General features: G+C 49.4%; 1 protein-coding gene across 1 annotated transcript in view; it reads left to right on the forward strand.

Annotated features, from left to right (window-relative positions):
- Positions 1–7,462: 7,462 nt before the first annotated feature.
- The window catches only part of LOC144152014 (sodium-coupled monocarboxylate transporter 1-like), a 37,543-nt gene continuing 22,196 nt past the window's right edge, over positions 7,463–22,809 (forward strand). The window contains exons 1-5 of the mRNA XM_077683199.1: positions 7,463–7,806; positions 8,356–8,475; positions 11,298–11,366; positions 13,489–13,540; positions 14,942–15,009. Of these exons, the coding sequence (XP_077539325.1) occupies positions 7,594–7,806; positions 8,356–8,475; positions 11,298–11,366; positions 13,489–13,540; positions 14,942–15,009 (522 nt within the window). The 5' untranslated portion in view covers positions 7,463–7,593. The remainder of the gene's footprint in view (positions 7,807–8,355; positions 8,476–11,297; positions 11,367–13,488; positions 13,541–14,941; positions 15,010–22,809) is intronic.

Genomic DNA, 22,809 nt, shown 5'->3' on the forward strand with positions numbered 1-22,809 from the left:
TTTGTCTCGATGCAATTATTTCGGCCTCCGGAAAGCGTGGTCGTCTCTTACAGTGCTTCCTGTGCCAGGTCCCAGCCGACATCAGGAAACAAGTAATAAAATGGATATATTGGAGGTGCTTCTCACGTTGGGCTTGCGTATACGCGGAGCGTATGTACCTGAATCACGTTGTGAGTATCCCCCGTTGTACCTGAATCGTATGTATCGTGAGTATACCCCGTTGTAGCTGAGCGTATGTACCTGAATCACGTTGTGAGTATTCCCCTGCTTCATTGCTCCATTCTATGTAAGAACAAGACTTCTGTTTCAACGGCTCTGGCGACAGGGCACCGCTTGGGACGAACCTCTTCCACCAGAGATCGGGGACTTGTGGACAAAGTGGGTGTCAGAGCTATCGGTTATGTCTACCCTGCGCATTTCACGTTGACTGTCACTGGCATCGCACTATCCCGGAAGCGTGACAGTACATTTGTTCGCTGACGCCAGCCCTCATGCATACGTAGTTTCAGTGTTCGTACGTCACCGAGTGGCCGATGGCAGATTTGCCGTCCGGCTCCTCCTGGGAAAGTCTCGCATTCCACTACTGAATACGATTTCTCTACCACGTTTAGAGCTCCTCGCGTGCCTTTTAGCGGCAAGATAATGGAATTACACCTGTAAAATGCCAGAGTTCTCATCCTGTGCCGCCTCCTTTTGGACTGACTCAACGGTACCGTTGCGTTGGATTGCTGCGGGCGAGAACCGCTGGAAGACCTTCGTAAGGAACTGTGTTCGTGAAATTAAAAGCAGTTGACCCTGACCCAGGGCTGTGCCTGGCGTCACTGTTCAAGCGCAGACAACCCGGCGGACCCTTTGATGCGCGGAGTGGCAGCAGTAGTTCTGACCCGAGAGACGATGAGGTGGTTGGGCCTGTGTGGTTGGCCGATCCGGAATACAATTGGCCTGTGAATGCGTACGCTGCGATTTACCAGCATGACCACTTGACCAGTGAGCTGGTGGGCCCAAGCGCAGTCTCACAGCCCATCCACCTACTCCACTGCTGAACACCGAGAACTCACTCTCCAGACTCCCCAGAGTAACCACCTGGACCTGGACAACTGACAATATTGGAAATAGATAAGGCTAGTGGTATTGGCTCCAGCTGGTGCAGAAAACCGCGTTCCCTTCCGAGATCGCCGCACGTCACGCTGGCCAGCCGCTGCCATCATGTTTCAGCGTCCCGACCAGATATTGACCGAGACGGATTGCTCAGAGTTGGAGGCCACCTACAGGAACTTGTTGCGCCAGAGTAACTTAAACATCCAACCCCGTTGTTAGGTGAACACTTTTTTACTCAGCTGCTTGTAGACGCAGCGAAGGTACATCTTCTGCAGGCCGGAGTTCAAGTTACGCTTGTGGACCTGCGGTCGAGATTTTGGATCTCGAAAGGGAGACAAACCACCAAGAAGGTTCTTCTATCCTGCCTGCCATGTCGCGTCGTCGTTTGCGTCCAGTGTCGGTCCGGTGGCACCATTACCGAAATAGTCATCGCCATTGTACGTCGTGGGGGTAGGCTTCTGTGCACCCCTTTACTTCCGCTCTACGCAACATTCTGTGAAGCTCTACGTTGACGTTTTCTCTTTTGCGGTAACCCGCGCTGTCCACCTTGAATTAACCTCAGACATGACGGCATGAGCGTTTACCCTCGCCTTTCGTCGCTCCCATCAACAATTTATTTCGATAACGCCAGGGCACTCGGATGCTCTTGACGACACTTGCGCTTGCTGCTCACGGAGACCACACAGAACTACGCCAGTGCTCGCCGCATAAACTAGAAGTTTATCGCCGAACGGGCTCCTTGGGCGGTGGTTTCTGGGATCAAGGATACGTTGAAGCGCTGCCTTGGACGAAATAGTCTCGGTTACGAAGAGCTGCTCAGTGGGCTGGCTTAAGGAGAAGTGATTGTCAACTGCCGCCCTTTAACACAACTGTGCGAGGACAGTAGTGATGCAGTGGCACTAACTCCATCACACTTTTGATTGGCAAGCGCTCCGGGGGACAGCGCGAACTGCCGGCTGTCTGCCTTAGCTCCGTCGCGCATGACTTGCAACGGCGGGTGAAGTACAGAGATGAGCTTCTGCGCCGACTAAGGAAATGCTGGAAGGAAGAGTGAGTGAGTGAGTGAGTGAGTGAAGACTTTATTAAAATCGCCTGCAGGCGGCCTCCGTTACCGAAGTGCCGTGACGCAGCCCTACGTCTTTCCGGCTGGGCTCTTTACTAGGCAGCTCCCTCGCTACTAGTGTCGAGGTCCTCCGGCCTGCCCGCGCTGGGCGGCCGGGCCCTCTCGGCTTTCGCTCGGGCGATGCTGTTCAAGTGCCGCCAGGATCTGCTGGACGGCCTGTAGTTGTACGTCCTTGTCACTGCTGCGCGCCGCGGTCAGGTACCACGGCGGGATCTTTGTCTCCATTGACGCTTCTGTAGGTCTTGCCGAGCAGTCCCACAGGATGTGAGCCATCGTAGCCTGCGCACTGCGGCACACTTTGCACGTATCGTCCTCGTATTGCTCGGGGCACACATGCTTCATGATGACCGGGGTCAGTAAGGAACCCGTCTGCAATTGTCTTAGTACCACCACTTGCTCCCTGGCCAGGCCGGGGTGCGGCGGCGCCATTTCTCTTCTTCTCATCCTATAGTATGTCGTGATTTCGTTATATGTCCCCACCCTGTCTTTGGTTCCCCCCCCCCCCCCCCCCCCCCCAGTTCTGCAGACGGGTTCGCTCCAGCCGCGCGGCCAGTTAACACTCGCGCGGTAGAGTTCGCCGTCTCATTGTGGTTCACATATTGTTCTGACACTTCGTTCCCCGCGTGTGCGGGGAACCACTTCACTACACACTCTCCCTCTGGCAAAGTTCCACACGGCCCCTTTAGAGTCGCACAGAATGGTCCTGGTGTGTGGGTCCGCGATGGCTAAGGCTATAGCCACCTCTTCGGCACATCTCGCCTCACGTGCCCGGACACTTGCCGCGGTGACTGTTGAGCCGGTCTTGGCGTCGATGACCACCGCCGCGTACGTCTTCTTGCCTCGATACTCTGCCGCGTCCACGTACCTCGTGCCCGGCATCTCAGCGTGCAGCTCGACCATGGCCTTGGCTCGAGCCTTCCGCCATTCTCCGCGGTGTTCGGGGTCCATGTTCTTTGGAACGGGGTAGACCCACATTCCTCTCCTGATGTTTTCGGGTACGTCTTCTTGTTCGCATAGCTCTTCCTCGCTCGTACCGGGGTCTAGACCCACTCTAGCGAGGATGGCCCTGCCCGTCTTGGTTTCCTTGAGCCTCTCGATTTGGGCGGCTCGCTGTGCTTCTCCGATCTCCTCGAGCGTGTTGTGCACGCCGAGGGCCAGCAACTTATTTGCTTCTTTTCCGCTCCGCTCATCACTGCCCCTCATCGACATCGTCGCGACTGCGTATTGGTGACTTCGAGATTGTCAAGGACGACAACGTGCCGGCACTGCAATGAATGGTATAGCTCGGAGCGGTGGTCGAGGCGTTCCAAGGCAGAAACGGCATTGACAGATATTTCACCATATCACCTTCCCAAACGGCCAGCAAGTCAGACGGGCTGCACAGCGTTTATACCACTGGGAGGCCGGACGCCCACTGCTCGGCATCCGGGTGGATGTTGAGTTTACCGCGGCAAAGGGCACGGCGGGAAATACTATGCACTGTACCAAGGGCACAAGAAGAGGAGAAACGAAGCAGGCGGGCAGCGGGTGCTGTGCGTGAACACGCAATAAAGAGGCAGAAGTCGTTCGATCTTGCAGCGAGAGGTCTCTTCACTGTCGCTGCAAGAAGTCCGCTGAGGGTGAGCTTTCCAGGTCCGGCACAGTCTCCGAGCTTCGGCTGGTGGAAGGGGCCGTTGCATCGGGAGTCTCAAATGAAGCTTTAATTTGAGAACCATTCGTCACATTTTGAAGCTCAATAAATTTTGCTCTCTCTCTCTCTCTCTCTCTCTCTCTCTCTCTCTCTCTCTCTCTCTCTCTCTGTCGCCGCTCGTGAAAGACCACCCTTCCCATGCACGCACGACTCGGCGTTTTTTGGCCGCGCTCGAGCAGTGCGAAGAACTTCAGCCAGTCCCTTGTCGCCGACGTCCCCGACGTACGGCCACAGCTGCCCGCACGTCGAAACGGAAATGAATAGTGTTGGCACAACCCGATTGTCCTCTCACCCCGTGCCTTAGCGACATGGTTTAGCCTTGGCGCGTTGTTAGGTGGACCCGAGTTCACCGCTTCAGTCGTGTATACCTGCGCTGCTACCGGCACTGGAAAGATGATTCAGCGCAGGCTACGTTTTACTACGTCACCACTTCACCGTCAAACCCACTGGGCATGCTGTCCCTGTTTTGGTGGTACCAGTGTCTCTAGGGTTGAACTGGCACAGAGAGAAATCTGATATGCACGAGTCAGCGTGGCTTCAGCCTAGAGCAGCAGCTCGATTTCGATGAGCACCACGCGTGTGTCGTCCACCTGTTTACGCTGTGCGAAATGCAGCTGCGGCGGAAACGTTCGCGTTCACATGTCAGTTAGAGATGCAGTTACAGTGTGCGGTGATAGCTTCGTTCACTATAGCTCGTCCTTGTTTTTTTTGCGCTGTGTTGCTAATGCTATAGCTTTCCGTCTGTTGTCGGGAATGGTGGCCGTATACAATCGACTACAACCAGTCACAATCTAGGACAAACAGTAAGTACGATTTCTAACTTTCAAGGGGAATTGCGTGGTCCATCCCGTTATTTTCGACGTCCGTCCAGACAATTGAGTCCGCATGTTTTAAACCCGTCGGCGGACGACGCACAGAAGAACTTTCCCTAACCAGCCGCGCCATTAGAGCTGTGAAAACTGGGAAATATAAAAGTTAGATCTGTGATGGATTACGAAGAGCGGATGGAGAGATCCCGACCTTCGAACCAACCATCGCAGGAGCTGAGCTATATCACGAACACAGCTTTCGACTTTTTTTATTTTTATTTTTTATTTATTTATACTGTCAACCCTCACTTTAGGGTCATTACAGAGAGGGAAGCATAAAATATGGAAAGCAAATACAGACATTGATACTCTCAGCAACTTCGAACAATAACAAAATAGCATATTCATTGCTCGGCGAAGTACACATCAAGAGCACATACAAATTTCTTAACGTCAGAACTTTCAACAATATGTCGCGGCAATTTGTTCCATGCTTCTATGACATCGGAAAAAAAAGATTTACGAAATACGTCCGTGCGAGCACCGAAGGGGCGAACTGCCGCGTCATGGTTGATCCGGCTGCTGAGCTTATTCGGGGGGTGTACGTAAATTCTTCTGTCTATTTTTATTTGATCTTGCATTATCTGAAAAAATACTTTTAAGCGCTGATTTTGTCGCCTGGTTTCTAGAGATTCTAAACCGCTTAGTTTTAACACCTCGGTAACCGAATCCGTCCTTTTATACTTCGAACATATAAATCGTGCGGAAAGTCTCTGAATTCGTTCCAGTTTACCTATTAAATTCTTTTGGTGAGGGCTCCAGGCAGCACAAGCATATTCTAAAACAGGGAGCACAAATGTTTTATATGCAAGCAGCTTGACGTCTTTCGTAGTGTTCGGTAATTTAGCACCAGAACTGAGGGCATGGACGGCGAGACAGGCATTTCTTTACCGTCCACAGATTCTCGGCTTCGATCTGAAATACTGCACAACGAAAATTGTGGCATAGGTTCCTGCCGGAATGATTTCCCTGGGGCTCACACATACCCGAACGTAGACTTAGACCACTAGTGAATACTTAATTATCTTCTCTAGCACACAAGGGTCTGCTCGAACGCGTTGCAAATGCGCTTCTTCATCTGCAGGTGGGGAATCGAGTTCTAAAAATTAATAGTGGCTCGCGACTAATCGTGGAATGTGCACAGTGCCATATCAAATGATATAGGTTGTATTCACTGGCGAGGCACGCATGCAGGCAACCATGTGAGTGCGCCGTCACTGGTTACGTCGAGCTCCGCGGGATGACGTTACTTGTCCGTGCTAAGCATATGATGTGTGTTGGACGTTCCAAACTCTACCCTACCGAAGTAATGCCTCGACTCCAATGCGAGTCCGATTAATATCGTCTCTATTGACATTACCGCTGCGAATCGGGTTGAAATGGAGCAGACGACGCACGTCGGTGTTTTTTTTTTTCTTCGGCGTGCGGGTGCAGTGGCACAAGCCGCGCCATGTCCGTGGCGCTTCGGCCATGTACGTGGCGTTTCCAGTGTTGCCAAGCGAAGAAATTGACAGCTAAACTTTCCAATGAATACCCCCTGTTGATTAGGGATGCATGCATCCTGGCGTTTGGGCCATGTACGTGGCATTTACAGAGTTGCCAAGCGAAGATATTGACAGCTAAACTTTTCAATGAATACCACCTATATATTAGGGATGCATGTATCATCACCATACGGGCAGCGTTGGATGTGCGAGCTGGCTCCGTGGGTTCATTTGACCCATTTGGGTCTATTTGAAGGTACGAGCGAGCTGACGACAATCCTCAGCATGCCCACCAACTGGTAAATTTTGGTACATTAGGAGTGTCAGAGTGGTAGAGCAGAATAGTTTTGATGAGGTACAATGGTTCACGTCCATACACCAGAAAGAACGGTGGAAGAAAGAAGTGGTGGTGACGAGGGGGAAGAATGCGCCAGTTCGAGTAGTCCGACGATATGTACACGAAGAACGTGTCACCAAGGGCGCGTCTGAACATTTCTCTTAGTCCATTTGTCTGCGGGCCGTATAGAGTTGTAGCTCCGTGGGCAACTTGAAGTTCGCCTACACAACGTAGAGACAGCTGCGAGCGTGCAATATCTTTCTTTTGCGCCTCCGGCGCACGCTATCCCATCTAGCAATTTACTCAGTATTGTCTGAAGGGTTTTTAAGATCGTGTGGCAGGCGAGCATAGCATGCTTAAAGTCACCACTTCCCGTGTTTGTCTCAGCGGTACAATCGAGTTCATTGCTCTGTCTCACTATTATCTGTGCATTATCCGACTCAAACTCAAAGGCGCTTCTTACGCGCTAATGTTTTCGATTTACAGTAAATACGATGGTCCGCTGCAAACTTCCTGCCGAGTCTCAGAATATCTACCCCTCTTGAAACAGCTCGAATAATGATTTTTTTTTTTTTTTGCGTGCAGGGGAGATATCCCCTTCTTATCCGACCTTCTATGGCATGTTTTGCTCATATCTTGCACTTGGGGTTTGTACTCTCTATAGACATGACTGCAGAAGCACGTAATGCTTTGTCCCCCCGCCCACGCCCAAATGGTTTATAACTTTACCGTTTTTTATCAATGTTATCTACTTCGCCTCGTCCCCCATGCCCGACTCGCGAGTACTATCTGTGGCTGATCCGCCCAGCATCAACAACATCCGCTCGTTTATTGGGTCCGAGAGACGGCCAGTCTGTGATACGGCACTCATCAGCGGGAATCTTGAGCCAAGTTTGTGTCGTCGGGTGGTGTACACACGTGAGTGCGGCCTGACGGCTACTGCAGCAACCCGGTGCCCCTCCGCTCGTAGCCACCCTAGGTATACCTCGAGAATGGCCGGCTTCGGAATCGTGGACTACGCGGTGCTGGTATCCTTTCTGGCGCTGTCCGTGTGCATCGGTGTGTGGGTGGCCTGGCAGGACCGGCGTCGACAGAACAGCCGCCACTTCCTCACTGCCCGCGGTCAGCTGGGATGGCTGCCCGTGTCTCTGTCAATGATGGCCAGCTTTTTCTCCGCCATCAACGTGCTGGGCCTGCCCGCACAGGTAAGAGGGCTACTTGAATCCAGGGGCTGAGTGAGTTGAGTGAGTTGAGTGAGTGAGTGAGTGAGTGAGTGAGTGAGTGAGTGAGTGAGTGAGTGAGTGAGTGAGTGAGTGAGTGAGTGAGTGAGGTGGGAGTGAGGTGGGAGTGAGGTGGGAGTGAGTGAGTGAGTGAGTGAGTGAGTGAGTGAGTGAGTGAGTGAGTGAGTGAGTGAGTGAGTGAGTGAGTGAGTGAGTGAGTGAGTGAGTGTCTCCTCCCACGTGCTGTAGTTCCCACGCAAATAGTGTTTCTTGTTTTAATAAACCAGTTGACAGATTCGTCCGTGTTGTCCTCATCATTCCAGGTCTCCTCTCCGAGATTGTGTACCGTGTAACTTAAAGCGCAGTTGAACTACAAGCAGCCAAATTACGTTTACAGCTAATTCTAGTTACAGGTGTTAATAGTTACACTGCGCGCTACTTCCTCCGATTTCAAGTGTTGTTCTGCGGTATTGAAAGGGAACTTAGAACAGCGCCGCGCCATTGCAACACTCACACTTGCGATTCTCCACGCAGGTGTTCCTGCATGGCTCAGTGCTCTGGCACGGCGTGTTCGCCACTTCCGCCGGCGTGCTCCTTTCGGCGTACGTGTTCCTGCCCGTCTACCACGGCCTCAACGTCACCAGCATCAACGAGGTAAGGCAAAATCGAAGAACGTATGGAGGTCGCATCATTAAAGAAACGAAAGACGAAACGTTTGACTGAAATGAACATATCGTTCTGGTCATTACGTTTTATAAAAAAAAAACAGTCTGATCTTTCTCTTGTGTAACCAGAATGTATGCATTGAAGGTGGCAGTTTCAGCTGCAAAAAGACCTAGTCGTGGTATCTTAGGAAATAGAACGTCGTTAGGCTCGACGGAGAAAGGCCACGTCTTAATAGCGAGTGCCGCCGGCGCTAACGTCGAAGCCACTGGCATGAACATCTCAGGCCCAGTCACAAACCCCTTCCTCTTTGCCATCGTCAGCTGCACATCGACATTGGAGGCAACGGAGACAAGCAGAAAATGACGCGGCGGAATAGGGGTGAGGAATACATCGAGAAAACACGTGCGTTCACCCTGCGCTGCTCCGTGCTTCACACTCACGCCGCTGCCTCATCCAGCGACACTGTACTCACCACTGATCCAGGGCACTATGGCGACGCCCACAACATACCCGCTTGGAATTTGGACGTACTTCATTCTATTTATCTTCACCTTAAAGGCCTGAGGGCATTACATAAGGGGGGAAGGCAGGCTGGTGGGAGGCGTACAGGCTTGTATGTCAGAGCCTCAAGAAAACAAAATTTAAAAAGAATAAACACATACAAAAACACACATAAAGAAAAAAAAAACAAATTACAAGGGTACAAGTATAAGTGGCATAACGGCAACACGAAATTGCAGTACAAAGAGAATACAAGGGAAGAGTACTAATGATACAAAATCGTCAAGGTAGGACACATTTGCAAGGTACGTACTATGGAAGATGGGTCATTAATTTGTCGCGAAAAAGTTTTCAGTCGCGGCATGATGCTACGGTATCACGTAGATTGTCTCAAAAGGTTATTGCTTGAGGAAGGAACCAGGGGCGGTATTCTCGAGTTTTGTCCCTTTTCCGTCCCTTTCAAAAGTGTCCCTCTTGGCGAGCCCTGATTGGCTAAAAGCAAACTACCGGAAGTGACGTAACGCAAGCGCGGCAAACCTACTGCCAACGCCCACTGCTTAACCGGAAGTACGTCACGATGAAAGGGACTCAAAAGGGACGTTTTCAAAAGGGACAGTTACGAGAATACCGCCCCAGTTCAGTATTGACAGATACGACACGAGGTAAGGTTTGGCGGTTTTAGGAGAGGGTGTCGGGACTTCGGAAAAGGCGTGATATGATCCGGCTTTACTCACGAGAATGAAGGTTTAAAGATTGCTTCAGTGCGGTGACGCTCATGTTGGGGCAGTACTGTGAGCAGATGAAGCGGGCGGCACGATTCCGTATGGCTTCTAATTTCTGAGAGAAGCATGCTTTTGAGGGATGCCACATTGAAGATGCGTGTTCGAGCTTAGGTGGCACAAATGTTATTTAGGCTAGTCAATTGATTTCTGGAGATGCAAGTTTCAGGTTCCGGCACAGCATCTGAGCAGATGGTTTGTATGTGTTATGCCCATAATAGAGACGATGTGAGGTGAACTCCGAGGTATTTGTAGGATTCCACAGGAGCAATGAAGGATGAGTTGATTTTGTAGGGGAACTGCGTTACTGAGTTTTTACGCGTGACTGATACAAGTTTGCATTTGTAAGCGCTAAGGTGGCATAAGGATTTATCACACCCTGCTGCAATTTGGCTGAGGTCCTGCTGAAGAGCAACGGTCTCTTCAAGGTTGCGGATGGCGGTGTAAATGACGCAATCGTCGGCGAACAGTCTTAGCTTGTTAACAACATTATTTCGTAGGTTGTTAATATAAATTAGGAAAAGCAGTGGGGAGAGGCATGCACCCTGCGGGACACCCGACGTAGTCAGTAAGAAGCGAATGGTGGTCATTGACCGTTGCAAACTGTTTGCGATTGGCTAGCCTGAGAATCGTTAAGTCAAGAAATTGTGTTAGATAAAATTCCAAGATTTGAAAGCTCGGGGAGTAGAAGGTTGCGTTGAACGCGATGGGGTGCCTTAAAGAAGTCTAGGAAAACGGCATTAATCTGAAGATTGGCGTCCATGTATTGTAGTAAGATATGTATGAAGCCAGCTAATTGGGATTCGCACGAGAAAAATTTTCAAAAGCCGCGTTGGTGTGGGTAAAAGAATTTGATTGATTTTAGATGGGTTATTAAGTAAGAGCACAAGATGTGTTCGAACAGCTTAGATCAGATGCTAGTCAGATAGGTAGGTCGATAATTCGCTGGTAATGCAGGACAGCCTGATTTGAAAATTGGAACAATTTGGTCTTTTTTACAGTCATCCGGGACTTGCCCGGTGTCAAGGGACTGTGAAAATATTAAGTGTAAATCATGACTAGATAGCAGTAAGGTATGTTTTGGTAGTTTGCTGTTAATCTAATCGCATCCAGCTGAAGATGGAAGTTTAAGAGCTTGTATTATGTTAGATATTCCCTCAGGGCTCAAAATAATGTTCGGTACGGCTAGGGTCCGCTGGTATCACGGCGGCAGTGTTTGTGGCCGAGGTTAATACAGAGGAGTGGTCATTTAGGGCAGTGGCGCATTGGTTTTTCTCGATTGCTACCCCATCCGAGTTTATCAGAGATGTGCCAAAACTTGTTTTGGTTTGTCTGAAGAATGTATAACAGATCGTCAGAGAAGATTTTTTCTGTTGCTGCTGATAGTTCTTGAATATGCTAAGCACGTGTGTGGCTTTGATGTCTTTCTTATTATGTAGTAAACACTGTGGCTTTCGTTTTTACTACATAATAAGAATTGCCTAGGTGCCTTCGACATTTTGAACTGAATTGATTTCTGCTCCGTTTCAGTACCTTGAAAAGCGCTTTGCGTCGGTGCTCATCAGAAAAATAGCCTCTGGAATCTTCATTCTGCAAACGGTGCGTATACGCGCGTCTGAGCGAAGTTCGCTCGAGAAACGCCTCGAAAATTCTCATTTGCGTGGGGAACTTCATTACAATTATGCAGAATATGGGGACACTGAAGCTGAACGGTTTTGAAGTTTTGGTTTAAAATGCCCTTGCAGTGGTGCCGATAACCGCTTTATATCCTTTCTTCGTGCCTGCTAGCTCGTCAAAGTTTATAGAGTTATCCCCAATATAGAGCGGCACTGAGTGATGTGCTCGCCGCTATGGATACCTCTTCTGGTTTATGCTTCATTTTATTGCAGTTTCCTATAAAGTAGCTATTGAGAGCATTTATTGCTTGAGTGACGTCACTCAAGCGTGGAATCAATGCCCAGACTTCGAGTAAAAACTATTTTGCAAGAGAAAAAAGTCATTTTAGCGAGTATCTCTATTATTTGATGAGCGTAGAGCAGTAATATTTGGCTCAGGTATCTCGTGATCAGCTTTTATGAGGTCTTAACAGGCTCGTTGAGCCCGCTATAAAAGCATTTCAGGTAATTAAAAAAGTAGAAATGTAAAAGTAGAGAATTAGAAATGTAAATACCGAAAGATCGCATTAACTCTTCCATCGTTTCTTCGACAATAGACAATACTTTCGTCAGAAAGAAAGAATACTTCTGTTTTGATAAGACCGTTCTGATAAAACCACTGTTCAGAAAATTTCATTTCTTCAAATACCTGGGCTCACTGTTTTCTCTCAGAAAAATTTTGATCTGCCCCAGCAGTGTTCTCATATTTTGCCCCGCCGATGTTGTAGAAGCAGTGTAGTGGTTGTAGAACGGAGAAGTAGCTGTAATTATTTCCTTTCCTCCCACCTCGCGAAATGTTTTGCCTGTTCATAAGATGAAACTTTCTTATAAGAACACCAGCCTGCAAGGCTAAACTGGGCATAACGTGGGGATGCTTCGAGTCAATTTGCGAGTGTTTCTAAGCAGTCAAGGTGTTGAACATCCCTTCCAGCGTTACACACGTAATGGGGGAGCCGTCCAAGTGCCAAGTTTCCAAACTATTTTTTTCTTGCGCCTAAAGTAACCCATACATCTATCCTATGCCCACATTTTGGGTGTGTGGCTTTTTTGCATAGCTTTAGTGTTATGCGAAAAGCTGACTTCAAAAACAAGTGTCGTGCGAAGAAGTCAGACGTACTGTTTATACGGCGAAGCCACTTGCGATACCACTAAAATTCGACAAAAAGGGAGAAAAAATGAGGGGGGGGGGGGGTGCACTTTAATGCGGTGCTCTGCGAACCACTTGAAATGTCCTTGCGGGCCACTTGAAGTCCACGGACCCCACTTTGAGAACGATACGCTGTTACAGTGGCTGCGGTAACAGCGTGTCGGCATCCTTGGGCCCATCGCAAACCGAACTGAAAGCCACCGTGCGTGTAACCATGTCTACCGCGTTATCGTGTCCATGGCCGTGATTCGGCGACGGTCAAGGTTACGATAACGCGGTCCCGTGAGGCTAAATTGCTTTATGGTGAAAGCGTTCGTCCCAAAAAAGGATGCACAAACTGGCTTCTGCGATGTTGCCGAGTCGTAATAGGTTTTCTTGGCTCAAACACAACTTCTGGAGCAAGATACAACAGACGCATTCAGGTGGCGTGCTGCCGTCACGCGACAAACTGCCTCGTTCAACGTGCGCAGACTTGAAAAGCAGAACGCAAAGAACTAGCGGAGGAGAAAATTTCGAGGCCAATTTGGGCCCTGTAATGTAACCGCTGAATTCGCGAGTTAAAAACTGCAGTTCGCCTGTATTAAAATCAATTCTTAAATTTTAGTCGTCTAGGGTGTGGGTCAATTGGACATGGACGAATTTTTCTGCAGATTTTAAGTTTTTAAAAAGGGAAAATGCCAGTGTGCATACACATCTAGCCTTCCGTGTAATCCTATAACACATGTACAGTGAACTAGAATATGATAATTCTCCCTTCATACAAGGCCATGATGAGGATACTTCGTTACCGCCGTAGCTTCTCTTCTCCCTTCTCCCAAAGCAGAATAGTGGGCCAGAGCACCAAATTGAGTCAATCTCCTTCATTTCATTAAACTTTACTTCTCTTTGTCAGTGAATCTATCCCATGCTCGTTTCGCAGGTACTTTACACTGGCGTCGCCCTATACGGACCTTCCCTGGCCGTCTCCTCAGGTAAGCGGGTAGTTATTATTGTATAGCACTTTTTATAGCACTGTCGCTCTTGTAGACAGACGGACACGCGTCAGAGCAACGAGGAGACATTAGGCAACGTCATAAATAGTTCTGCTTAGCACGATGTAACCCGCACAGTTTTAACAGAGATTTTTCACAACCAAGCTGCTCCAGGTTCATATGTATGGACGTGATAAGAGCTCCTAATTCCTCCCCTTGAAAACTTCTACCACTCGCATGTTAAAAGAAAACGAAAATTCATAGTGAATATTTGTACACTACATATTTCCCTCCGGTTAATGGAAATTAAGGTGTGCGCAAGCCCCCTTCTCCCCCCCGCCCAAGCACCCCCCCACCAACAAAAAAAGCAACTGTGGTCTTCTTTTTTCCTCGACGTCGCTATTGGCGCATTAGACAATATCGTGTCGACCAACCACTCTATCCCATCATGCACCACTGCCACGTGCCGATACGTCATCGCGCGCCGACTGACAACCATCTGAACTTGGAAGCGAGAGTAGCAACACTGTACACCCAGCTTTCGCGATCGGTACAAATCAACCTCGGTCGCGGTACATTAGTTTCAATGACTCCTTCGAAGTAGTTCACGAATAAGGAATTGCGAGAGCGATGTCGCGCTCGAAGTAGAGCTGTCAATCGTGCACGGAATGACGATCCGGCTGTGATCGCACTACACCATGAATCGCGACGGCTTCAGGGACAAGATCACGTGGTTTTAGAACCAGAAACAGGCGCTTGCCACCGATCGAGACAAACGTAACGTTCTCATGATTTTAGCGCAGCAACCGAAATAGTGCCTCTCGGAAGCTGGTAGTAGCATTGTTATGCCATCGCAGGGTCAGTACAGGTGCTTTTTATTATTGTGTTATCTGTTCGAATAATCGTGTGCTGATTTCTTTGAGAACTCCCTTGGAAAGGAGATTCTTAGCCTTTGGCAACAGCAAAACAATTTCTAGTTGTATTCAATCTCCGTAGCAACTGGCCTTCTGCATTTGGGCCAACAAGGGGCATATACTCCTCGCGAGGTTCAAATGTTTTGTGCTGATACTATAGCGACAAAACACTTGGCAAGAAAACAAAACAAAAAACGCATGTTTCACAACAGCCTTAAAATTGTCACTAAAAGCAAGAAATAAATTTGTACCGACAGAACGGCGCCCGTGTTTATTTTGTTTTGTTTTTCGTTACATATGCAGAGAACAGGGCTTTATTTGCAATAAAAGCCCAAAACTGAAGACTAAAAAAACTTCGTGCCGTCACGAACAACTCTTCTCGTATAGAATGTTTCTAAATTCTTGTGTTGAACAAGAAAAAAAAATTGTTTTTAGTGTTTCATCAACACTTCACCCGTGCTTGTTTTTTCTGTCAAACAATTTTCAGTTACTGGAATCTCTGTGTGGTCTTCTATCGTCATAAACGGCTTGGCCTGTACCTTCTATACGAACATCGTAAGTCTCTCTAAATTTACATGTTGGTTACTACTTCCGAAGGGGATGACCGAAAGGCTAATGGGAATGAATTTAGAGGAACCCAACCAGACCGGCGGCACAAAACAAGTGCAGGAAGTTCTGGCAGCTATCCCCGGGCGTACAGGTGAAGTTGGTACTGAAAACCTAACTGGGGGCAAGCCCAAAAGATGGACGCATACTTGGCTTATAATTCTAAAATTAGACTGCACAATCAATACAACGTCGTATCGGGAAGGTGGGTAGGGACTGGCGGAAGTGGCGGCCCCTCCGTATCAGCACAGAGTCTGTGCCGGTGCGGAATATTGACTGTGCTGCTACGCGCCTTGAGTCTCTGGGGGGGGGGGGGGGGGGGGGGAGAGAGAGAGAGAGAGAGAGAGAGAGAGAGAGAGAGAGAGAGAGAGAGAGAGAGAGAGAGAGAGAGATTTCTGAGGCAGTATAGCGTTCAAGGGGAAGGGAGCTGCACTCTATCCGTATCATAATGGGACTTTACGACACTCGAGGCACATTTTGAAGTACGCTATGCCTGGTCTGCTTGCGTTGGTGTCTCAGTTGTAAGGTATTTGGGTGGGCGCGATCCGAAACACCTTTTAGGGGCTAGTTGAAGGGGCCATGAAGAAAATATACAATTTTGTTTCATTCGAGAGATTCGGTGCTCTATAGTGCCGCCAACACTTGTCCGGCAGCAAACGATGCTTTATTCACTCGTAAATTAAACATTTCAAGCCAGAATTTTTATTTCTCCCGGAAAATTGTGTGTTCCGTGGAGTCAGTGATGAGGTATTAAAAAGAACGTTAGTATGTTGACTAAGGCTTCTGGGAACGGCGAAAAGTCTAAATTGTGGCCTCGTTTAGTGCCTCCCTTCATAGACAGCGCGACGACACCACTCGATGACCTCTGTCCGCACTTGCTGCATGTCTTAATGTGCTTGTATGCGGCTTACTTTTGTTACGGTTGATAGTAACCACTCGTGAAAAAATGGGTATGCTCGACAAACAGGGTCACATAACAACGCGCACGACGGCTGCGCAGCTTCGGCCGGCATAGTGCGCGCCGTACGCACTGATATTTACGCGCTATTTCGTAGCTTTAATTGGTTAGCCCAGCATTTTTACTCTTATAAAAAGAATGTGCAGTAAATGTAAGCGCAAATAGCTCGTTCTGCAAGCTTATAACCATTGTTTAATTTGCGCTGGATATTGACGGCCTCAGCCAGTTCCAACGACCAATTCGTTCTGTTGCGGGAAATGAGCTAGTGGGTCGCATGGCCATTCTTTTTTTTTTTTCTTAATTATATAGCCTATTTTAGTGAAGTTTGCGTTAAGAGTGGTGTCAGTGTTATTCCAAAGAGGCAATCTTTCGGATGAACCAAACTTGCATTTTGTCTTCATAGCCCCTCTAAGATGACAATTCCTGAACAGCCGAACCTTTTGTTGTGATCCCCATTGCGTCTGCGTCAAAGTAATTGCGCCCGGTATGCAATTCTAGGCTTTAAATTAGCCTTCAGTAACCACGCGGCAATCACAGGACAGGCACATCCCCGTTTCTGTGAAATTCGGAGCGCAGATTTCTATATAGAGTGTTGCGACCGTGTCATCCCAGCGCTGACACCAGTTGTTGCGACCGGGTGGGCCGACCCGATCCGAGCTCCGTAGCCTCCGGCATACGTGTGGTAGCGGGGTGAAGCGAGCGGCCAGCCGCTGTTGCAGCCGCGAAGAAGTCCAGAAGCCGTAGGCTAACGTAACTGTTTACTTCATAGCGAGAGGTGAGCCGAAGCCAAAGAACAAAGCCCCAACGGGCGAGGTTACAATACAGGACTCGAGCAGAGTGACAGCATGGATTCGCTGCTCAAACAGGAATGGGTTATAACACTTGCGGGGCTTCTATTTACACCCAAAAGCGGTAACGGTCAAAACAGCCTTCCCTCTACATTTTGCGCACGCTACGCACTTCACAGACACACACAACGCTCTTTCCAGAGTTCGTAAACTATCGGTAGCCTCGGCGCACGTTGAGTCCGAGAGAGGGGAGAGAGGAGGACTCCGCTGCGATCGCGGGGCCTCTGTGTCCTTGGGACGGGTCTCGACGTGCCGCTGGCAACCGCCGGAGTTTGAAGCGCGTTGAAAGCGAGGCGTCTGACCCAAGCTTGTCGAAACTGGAAAGTATGAGTCACCGACACGGTGGTGCCTGACTCGAAAGGCGCACGTAGTTGCTTCGCCGCACAGCCAAGGAGTAATGCGGGAAAGTACGGTGGCGGGCCGATTCGTAACAAGAGCTAATTATCCCCACTCTCCGTTGTATGGGTTTAGAGCATATAAGGAGTGTCGTAATATCAGCTTTGGTAGCGTTCGTGTGTCCACATCCAGGTCGAGGTTGTAAGCAATTAATTTTTGCAGGTCGCACTGCTTGCTGCACGTGGCCATAAAATGTGTCTTTCAAATACTTAATTTTCCAAAGCGCTGAGCGCCAGACAGCGCGGTTATTCTTCATCTTCGCAGCGCAAAAAAGGACGGGACGCGGAGGAAGAGAAAACTCAGGACGGGTGCTGTCCCTGTGTCCTCTGTATCTCGTCCCTTTCTGCGCTGTGAAGATGAACCTTCAACAACTAGTCCGGTTTTCGAAGTTACTACAGCACAGTTATATGAGTTCGTCATAAAAAATGGCGGGATATCCTGACGAAGGGTACGAGAGTGACTGGTAATTTATGCGACGTAAGCGCCTCACTCCTGAGGAAAACAAGGCGCGATCAGTGGCAGCAAGAATACATCCGCCGCGCAAACACTGACAGAGCAAGTGGTCGAAACGGATGCAGGCAGGGAAAAACATCGGCAGATGCGTGCTACGCAACTTCCCGTGCATCTCCCTTTCTTATTAAAACAGTGAATAACCCCGGCTGAAGCACGCTTTTATATTTTATGCCAAATATATAGCCATGCAATAAACAAAAAACAGTCACGCTCGTTTCACGAACCTCATTATACACATCCGTGTACAAAAAAAAATTAACCGCAGCAAAATCTTTTCATTCGCTTTGCAGCCTCCGAAAAATTTAGATTCCGGCTGATAGGCTGTGATGAGAAGTTTTACGCCCACGCCGTGCGCAGTTAATTGTACACCCTAAGCAAACGAAAGCAGGCTTAATATTGTTAGCAAGTTATGCGACTTTTTAATTTGCTCAGAAATTCCTTCGCCCTCCTTCCTATTGATTTTCTAAAAATAAACTAGCGTTGCGCCAAACAGCGAAGTTTTTTTAATTACAAGCTTCTGAGTGACCATCTAGGCGAAATACCGGTCCCTGTCCACATCCCGCCAGTTAGTCTTGTTTCTGGTCGCATAAAGAAATTCGTGAAGCGAGAGATCTAGAAGCCGGAAATTAAGGGTACCAGCCGTTGTGCACTGGCGGCCTTGAGCGCGTCCTTGGGCGGCCTTAGGTGCCTCATCAAACACGAAAAGTGACCGTAGTCGTTGTCGGCGTCAGTGTGAATGGTACCAAGATGGCCGCCGCTGTAGAGGTAAAAGAAATTGGTTTCGTGTGGGATTTTAACCCGAGTAGCCAAAACAGCAGAATCCATATACACTCAACCACAGCGCACCCGCCTTGGTGGCTCAGTGGCTAGGCTAGGTGTTGTGCTGCTAAGCCCAAGGACGCGGGTTCGATTCATGGCCGCGGCGGCACTTTTATGATGGAGGCGAAAAGCGAAAACGCCCGTGTGTTCGAGATTTCGGCGCACGTTACCCCAGGTGGTGAAAATTAATCCGAAGCGCTCCACTACGGCGCGCCTCATAGCCTGCGCTGCGCCGGCGTATTAAACCTTACAATCAATCAATCAATCAATCAATCAATCAATCAATCAATCAATCAATCAATCAATCAATCAATCAATCAATCAATCAATCAATCAATCAATCAATCAATCAATCAATCAATCACAGCGCTACCGGCACCCTGCCAGAATGGAACAAGAATTGTCCCGATGCGTGCGCCGCGACAGGAGAACGTGGCGGCACGTGAGTAGAAAAGGTGAGAGTGCCGACTGTGGGGAGGGATAGCGTGAAGTGCGGCCACTCTGCCTGCCGGAGTAATTCGCGTCAAAAGATGAAGAAACGAAAGGGAACAAAGAGACGCAAACACGAAGTAGCAGCACAGAAGTCTTTGGCAATCACTTCGCTTTCACCTTCAAACCACGGAAGCAGACTGAAGTTCCCGAGGAATTTCGACAACCATTCAGTTCCACTTGGAAGTAGTAGCTTGCCTAGGGTCTGGTCAATCCCTCGTTCCAGCCGTTCGAGCCGTGCTCCATCGCCTCCGTCATGCGTGTGGTAGCGTGGTGAAGCGAGCGGCCAGCAAATGTTATTGGCTTGAAGATGACGACAAGAAGCCGAAGGCAAACTTAACTTGTTTACTGCATGGTGAGAGATGAGCCGAAGAGATATAGGAACAATGCCTTGACGGGCGAAGTTACAGTACAGGACTCGAGCAGAGTGACAGCATTGATTCACTGCTCCAACAGGACTGAACTTCGGCGCTTTTGGGGGCTCTTATTTATACCCAAAGCGCTAACGGTCAAACAGGCGTTCCCCCTGGTTTTTGCAAGCGGCGCGACATGGTACAGACACACACAACTAGTATATTCTAGGCACTATAATACAACGCTCTTTCCAGAGTTCGTGACGGGTCGGTAGAAATGGCGCACGCTGGGTCCGAGAGGGGCGCCAGAGTGGCGCCAGCGATCCGGCCTTTCCCAGGCATGACGCGGCTTGTTGGGACCCTTTGGCTGTCACCGCAAGCCTGAGTCACCGACAAAGGCGCCCACCTGGAAGGCGCACGTAGTGGATGCTCCCGCACAAAGCAGCAGAGCGCTGCACGAAGCTTGAAGCACAACGGCGCGCTGATTCGCAACACTAGGCATGTGCGTACCCACCGCCACCCCCAGTTTTGCTAGCAAAACTCGTCTTATTTCATTATGCAGCCGCTAAAAAAAAACTCCAGTGTTCTGCCTCGGTAGCATAGGAGTGGAATAGTGTGCTTTGGAACGAACGCCCCGGGTTCGAGCCCAGCAATGGCAATATTCTTTGGTTATCTTATTCAAAAATGTTCTCTGAGCTCAATTCTGCGCGTTCCTTTCGTAAATAAAAGTGGCTTGGTATATTTTAGGTCGGTTAAGAGGCCACGGAGCAAGATCAAAACAGGAGTGGAAATGGCGCTTGTTAAGCTAGCTGCATCTGCGGGGGGCGAAACTGCGTGGCTACCGCGATCGATATTTGATTGTTGTGGCCAATACAATTTCGTCCATCAGGTGCCGCTACCCTCTCCCCCGCTATCGCAGGTGCGAATCTTTGTAGAGCGTTGCTTTTCATTGGGTCGCCCGCCCGTGCCTGCCTCAATGGGCCGTTTCCGAGCGCGCGGCATATAAACACTGTTAATAGACGTTTTGCACCGCACCGAGAGTGGCGGGCTCGTACCTATCTCGGTATTGCCCCGCTGGTACGTGTGGCGTCTTTGGCGAAGGCGCACTCATCATTATCACCGTGACGGTCATTTTGACCATTGCCTGGCAACGGGGCAGCAGCTCGCGCTATCCAGTGAGCCACGCGAACCCTCGTAAATCTGCTGCTAAAAGGATGTCCAGTTCCGCGGCCCCAGCGTTGTGCCTGGCGAGCATGCGCGACAGCATTACCTGCGATCAACTCATCGTTTGTATTAATGCACGCCTGGAATCAGACTTCACACGCTTAGAAAACCTCACACGGGAGAGGCCGACAGAAAGCTGTTGTGCAAGCATGTGCCCCGGAAGCCTGCCACTCGACAAGGTGAGGCGTGGGGCTAAGCGTGAGCGCGAGCGGGTTCTCACCTTCAAGCTTCTGTAACGGGGCCTGGACAAAGCGTGCCTGCGCAGAGAATTTCACGTCGAAGGCCACATCGCAGGCCGGTTTAGGGCCACGATGAACTGCTCAAGTGGTTCAAGCGGCTCCTTGACGAGGCGCACGCCGACCGTGACGGCGACGCTGCCGGCGTAGCATGCGCAGCGAAGGCTGAACGCGGGAACTTGGTGGAGCTCACACTGCCCGGGCTGGCAGCTCTAGCTCCAACAGGACGACACCCGCACGAGGCACACGACCCGCTGGTCCCAAGCTTCTCGACGAAGTAGAGCTCCTCGAGGACACGACCAAAGAGCGGGACACGTACACCCGCCCAATTTTTTACCAATATCACCGGAACGTCGACTGTTCGTTCGATCAGCGCCTCGTGATGGAGTGATACGGCAAACTCGGCGAGAGTAGCCGCATGCGCACTAAGCAAAGGCAGGAGGCGATGGCAAAGGCCGCTGCTGCCATCGTCTGCTAGGCTGTTCCAAGAGCAGACGGCCGCCCCCGATTTTTATTATTTGCTTATTACACTGCCTGCCATACTCGAAAGTTTTCGAGACCGGGCACGTAGCGCCAACTGAAAACAGAGTAATCAGCGTTGCCGAATGAACCTTGCGCTGAACGAACTTTGCGTTTGGCAACGCTGATTACTCTGTTTTCAGTTGGCGCTACGTGCCCGGTCTCGAAGAAAAATTTCGAGTATGGCAGGCAGTGTGATAAGCGAATAAAAAAAAACTGGGGCGGCCGTGTGCTCTTGGAACAGCCTAGCAAACGACGGCAGCAGCGGCCTTTGCTTATAGAGCGCATGCGGCTACTCTCGCCAAGTTTGCCGTATCACTCCATCACGACGCGCTGATCGACCGAACGGTCGACGCTCCGGTGATACTGGTAAAAAATTGGGCGGGTGTACATACTTACCTCGTGGCCCTAGCTGCGTTCCTTCAAAGATCTGTGTCGTGGCAGCAGGACGGGAGGCGCTCGGGAAGAGACCGTCGTCGACATGATCTGCTGCGGCCCCTCAAGTTGCCGGGACCGCCCACCGGTGATTGTCTGCCCGAGAACTGAGTAAAAGACTGGCCGTATATTTTCGGAAGGAACCAATAAAAAATGCTACATGTTGGCATGACGCTGACGACAGTTTACTGACGTTCCTGCATCCGCATGGAACCTTTTTTTTTTTTCGGAACGCGGTTTTTTTTTATGCGCCGATTAACGCACTAGTCATTTTGTGATGGGGCATTCTCGTTAACGGGGCCATTAAGATTACCTTGATTAAAAAGATAAAAGACTAAAGCAAGTTAAGAGAAGTGCGAAAGCTATAAGTCCATCTAATCTTCGCTATAAGTGCGTCCAATGGATCGTCAAATCTTCAAAAACCCAAATCGCAGACAAAAAGACAAAAAAAAACGAACCCATGCGAGGATCTTGTTTCTGCTTCTATCGGCAGCCGCCTAGACCACAATTAGAAAATATAACTGTGCGATTGTAAGGGTGCCTTTGGCTCCCTTTTATCATATCACTTCTACAATAGCGTGCAGTTAATTCGCTGATAACTGTGTTTTAAGTGTACCCGCTGTTGCATTACTGCTAACGTCAAGCGTGAAATCTGAAAGTTTTCCTTAGTTTCTTAGCTTTATGGGGGTAAAAAGGTTTTTCGGGGCAGGAACGAAGTTTAGGAAGTTACCAAGGTTCTTTCAAACCATACAGACTGGTATTTCGTCTAAATAATTTGCGTAAACAGGCCTTTTATGAAAAAGGGGCCCCTAAGTGTCTATTAAAACGCCTTTCAAATCTGCGAGGCAAACTCGCTGGCTTAACGATGTAAAAATTGTTTCTTCTTAAGTATTTAATTATTTACTAAATCGTGCAAACATGTGTTATGCTCCAAACTATCGCGAGCGGTTACTAGTAAC

Source organism: Haemaphysalis longicornis, unplaced genomic scaffold (assembly GCF_048455015.1).
Source record: "Haemaphysalis longicornis isolate Haplotype H1 unplaced genomic scaffold, Haemaphysalis longicornis Haplotype H1 scaffold_9, whole genome shotgun sequence".
Taxonomy (NCBI): domain Eukaryota; kingdom Metazoa; phylum Arthropoda; class Arachnida; order Ixodida; family Ixodidae; genus Haemaphysalis; species Haemaphysalis longicornis.